At 38.9% G+C, this 3,759-nt stretch overlaps 2 protein-coding genes across 2 annotated transcripts in view; one reads left to right on the top strand and one right to left on the bottom strand.

The window, feature by feature from the left end:
- LOC111404515 (pentatricopeptide repeat-containing protein At2g22410, mitochondrial-like) lies at nt 1–1,420 on the top strand. Its single transcript, XM_023033310.1, has one exon. The coding sequence runs from the start codon at nt 1–3 to the stop codon at nt 898–900; it is 900 nt and encodes a 299-aa protein (XP_022889078.1). The 3' UTR covers nt 901–1,420.
- The window catches only part of LOC111404516 (autophagy-related protein 18a-like), a 3,006-nt gene continuing 550 nt past the window's right edge, over nt 1,304–3,759 (bottom strand). Inside the window, exons 2-6 of the mRNA XM_023033311.1 lie at nt 3,637–3,707; nt 2,852–2,906; nt 2,511–2,759; nt 1,692–1,818; nt 1,304–1,582 (exon numbers count right to left, since the gene is read on the bottom strand). Of these exons, the coding sequence (XP_022889079.1) occupies nt 1,492–1,582; nt 1,692–1,818; nt 2,511–2,759; nt 2,852–2,906; nt 3,637–3,707 (593 nt within the window). The 3' untranslated portion in view covers nt 1,304–1,491. The remainder of the gene's footprint in view (nt 1,583–1,691; nt 1,819–2,510; nt 2,760–2,851; nt 2,907–3,636; nt 3,708–3,759) is intronic.

Below are 3,759 nucleotides of genomic sequence, written 5' to 3' on the forward strand. Positions count from 1 at the left end.
ATGCTTCTGAAAGATGTGGTGTCGTGGACTGTTATGATCAAGGCGTATAATGAAGCTGGAAAGCACGACGACGCATTAATTATGTTTGAAAGAATGAGAGGTGAACGAGTGGTGCCTAATCGGGTCACTATGGTGAATGCTTTGGCCGCTTGTGCAGGTTTTGGAGGTTTGGAGATGGGCGTTTGGATTCACGAGTTTATAGAGAGGAGCGGATGGGAATTGGACGTGATCTTGGGGACTTCTTTGATCGATATGTATGGAAAGTGTGGGAGAATTGAGTCGGGGCTGCTTGTTTTCGATAAAATGGGAGAGAAGAATTTGTTCACATGGAATGCAGTTATCAAAGGGCTAGCCTTAGCCAAGAATGGCAAAGAAGCAGTGAGTTGGTTCCTAAGGATGGAACAAGAAGGGTTTAATCCTGATGAGGTGACTTTAATCGCGGTGCTTTGTGCATGCGTGCATTCTGGTTTAGTCCACGTTGGTCGACAAGTATTTTCTTTATTGATCACTGGGAAATACGGGTTTTCACCTAGTGTCAAGCATTATGCTTGTATGGTTGATCTTTTGGCACGAGCGGGTTTTTTAGAAGAAGCTCTAAGGATGAGTAGAGGAATGCCGTTTGAGCCTACTAAGAGTATTTGGGGAGCTCTTCTTGCTGGTGGTAGAGCAAATGGAAGCCTGGAAATAAGTGAGCTTGCAGCGCATAAGCTCGTGGAGTTGGAGCCTGGGAATTCAGCTTATTATATTGTGTTGGCTAATTTGTATGCAGAAATGGGAAGATGGAATGATATGGAGAAGGTTCGTGAATTGATGAAAGAACGAGGATTTAAGAAGGATTTGGGTAGAAGCACGATCGAAGCTGAACATCAAGACGACAAACTTCACAATTTGTTAGCCTGACAGATTTGTTTACTCTTTCTTTCGGAGCAAAGGAACAAACTATTGTGAACATCCAATGCAATGGCAGATAATCGGGTTCTGAACTTTTAACTGATTAACATTCATGGCATATCGTTTTATCTAGCTTCTATTCAACCAGGAACGAACCTGCAAGGCATTTTGAGGGAACGACATTTGACAAAAATCACGTATCGCTTTATTCATGAGCCCCTTTCATTGACAATCTGTAGCCAACCTGGATAAAGGAAATGGTCCATAGGCTCGCGTATCGCTTTCCACTTCGCTAATAACTAGCGAAGTTCGTGGGTGGGTTGACAGTATCAAACCTGAACTTGGAATTTGATTTTCCATATGTTTCCATCCCACACAGATGCATCTAACAAAGAAGGCAATAGTAGACACATTTTACATGCATACACATATATATATTTGTTGTTGTGGATTGACCAGTTTGAGACTGTTGGGTTAATTTACACTCGGATATTTACAAAATGGTGATCCAATAAACAGGCAGGAAAAAGGATAACTACAGAAAAACATAAATGCTGTGCATACATGAACGTGTATCGGTTTACATTATCCAGAGCTCGGCTATAGAGCTTCATCAGGCTTAAGGAAATTATGATATTCCAGCTGAGTCATCTCTCCTCCAGTTGCTGGGTCAAATTTGCACCTATAAAAGCTGCAAGCAATTCCACTTAACAAATTAATGATTTGTCTCCGGGTACTTGCTGATACAAACATGCAAGATGTGGAAAGGGAACGATATGGGTAGGGTGATGTTAACTGACCTTCCATCCAAACCAAGAATTACCACCGTATTCTTTTGATGACCAAACGCAACGATGTATTGAGAACCTTCAATTAAATGAAACTGAGCCACTGACCATTCAGAGCTAAAATACTTGGGGAGTACTCCTGCCACAACGAAAATTTGAATGAAAGCTTGAAGCCCAAACAAAAACTGATTGAACAGTCACCGTGAGACAAGGCAGGATGTCTTCTATACCTATGCACATGTTCATAGAGCCACAAAGAGAAGCAAACCTTTCACCTACCCATCCCACAGAAAGAACATCTAGACAACCTAGAGTTATAAAGCAGTTTCTAAACTCTGGCCCCGGCACTATAATGAGAAATAAAAATGGATCCATTATCCATAGTAATGACCAAAACGGAAAAGGGTAAAAGAAGAGTTTCCAGACAAAGTCCATGAGCAAGACATAATTCCTTTTCCGCAATCAGTTGATCTTTGACAAACATAGTTCATAAACGAGCAGACTTAAGGATAACTATAGCTTAATTGCACTTACTTTCAAGAAATTATCTCGCCCCCTTTCTGAGCAGTTATATTACATATCTCCCACTGTATATGATGGGTTTACCTAGTGTTTCAATTACATCCATGACAAGGCTTTTTCGATTTTACTCTTACATCAAATAAATGGGATTCAGTTGGTATTCTTGTCCTACTTTATGAGATGATTGATGCCATTTATAAATAATTTATGAAGTATCCGTTTATTGAGCAATAACATTCCACCTGAAGCTAAAATGAAGTGATAGATAACTGAGCACTATTTTCAGGTTGATTTAAACATATGCTACACCTTTAATGAAAGAGAGTGATGAGCCTGGTGAAGTCACGGCAGAATTTGAATCTGGAGGACTGCTTGACCTAGCGTTTCCAAGGTTTTCTGCATTAACCTTAAGACTGAAAACATGAACAGTGCCTTTATCACTAGAAACTGCAAGCCAATTGGCAGAAGGCGAAAATGCTAGGCTGTATATTTCTGCTCTGTCTGCACCCCTCCTTACCTGCATCATATTTCCAAGGGCTTCTGTGAGATCTTTATATCATGAATGCACAACTTGATTATGTACGAATGCATTTCAAGAAAAGGTTTTGTGTAAGGCTCATCACTAAAGCGGAAAGACACATTCCAAATACTTGTGAAAGAAAAAGGCATAAACCAAAAAGGTTTTTCTTTTTCAACTAGTTGCTCCTGGATTTAATCAAAATATATAAAAAGACAACGGATTTTAAGTTTTAAAGAAGGCATGAATACAAAAAACAACTACAAAAACACAACCTCTCGGTTGCAGTAGAGGATCTTGGAATCTGAGTCGTTAATTCGACAAGAACAAATACTTAGCCGTTGTTTAGCAAGTTTTTAAACTATAAACACTTTTGGTCAAACCACTTTGTATCCACACATTTTGTTGGAGCCCCAGCATGTCCATCTTATCCACCACTCATTTATATTTATTTATAATTTCACCTAATTATAAACTTTTTAGATAATAGAACATCGGTTTTAAAAAAATAAATAAAGAAAAAAAAACAAAAAATCTATCCAGATAGTACTGAGCAACCCCCGGGCCCCCCCGATATTATAAAAAGCTTTAGAAGTGAGCTTTGTGATAAAGGCGATAGTCATGTTTGAATCCTAACAATCTCAGATTTCGAAAGAGTGGCATGATCCCTCCGGATAGACCAGCTTACAAGAGGAAGATCAAAAATTATATGATCTTACGAGCCTGAATACTACTATCACAAGATCTCTAAATCAAATGTGGTTGAAAAAAAATTGATTGATACGTCACAATATATCAGTTTGTTTCAATGCACATTTCGGTGTACCCATAGATAGGATTTGGCACAAGCCTTGCCTATGTACAAAATGATGGATGAACTAACAGCAGTTAGCTCAAGATTTACTAATTGCAATGCACCATGAAGCTACACATGACTCGATGGTTCACTCCTAAGCAAGAATAAGAATCTAGACAACCTTGACTTTCACCTAAAATATACAAAAACTCCTTTCTTGTTTATATGGGTGTGTGTGTGTGTGT

This window comes from Olea europaea, chromosome 11, assembly GCF_002742605.1.
Source record: "Olea europaea var. sylvestris chromosome 11, O_europaea_v1, whole genome shotgun sequence".
NCBI classification, from domain to species: Eukaryota; Viridiplantae; Streptophyta; class Magnoliopsida; order Lamiales; family Oleaceae; genus Olea; species Olea europaea.

Excerpts from the sequence above, each read along its gene's own strand:
- LOC111404515 (XM_023033310.1), top strand. The coding sequence starts at position 1 with ATGCTTCTGAAAGATGTGGTGTCGTGGACTGTTATGATCAAGGCGTAT.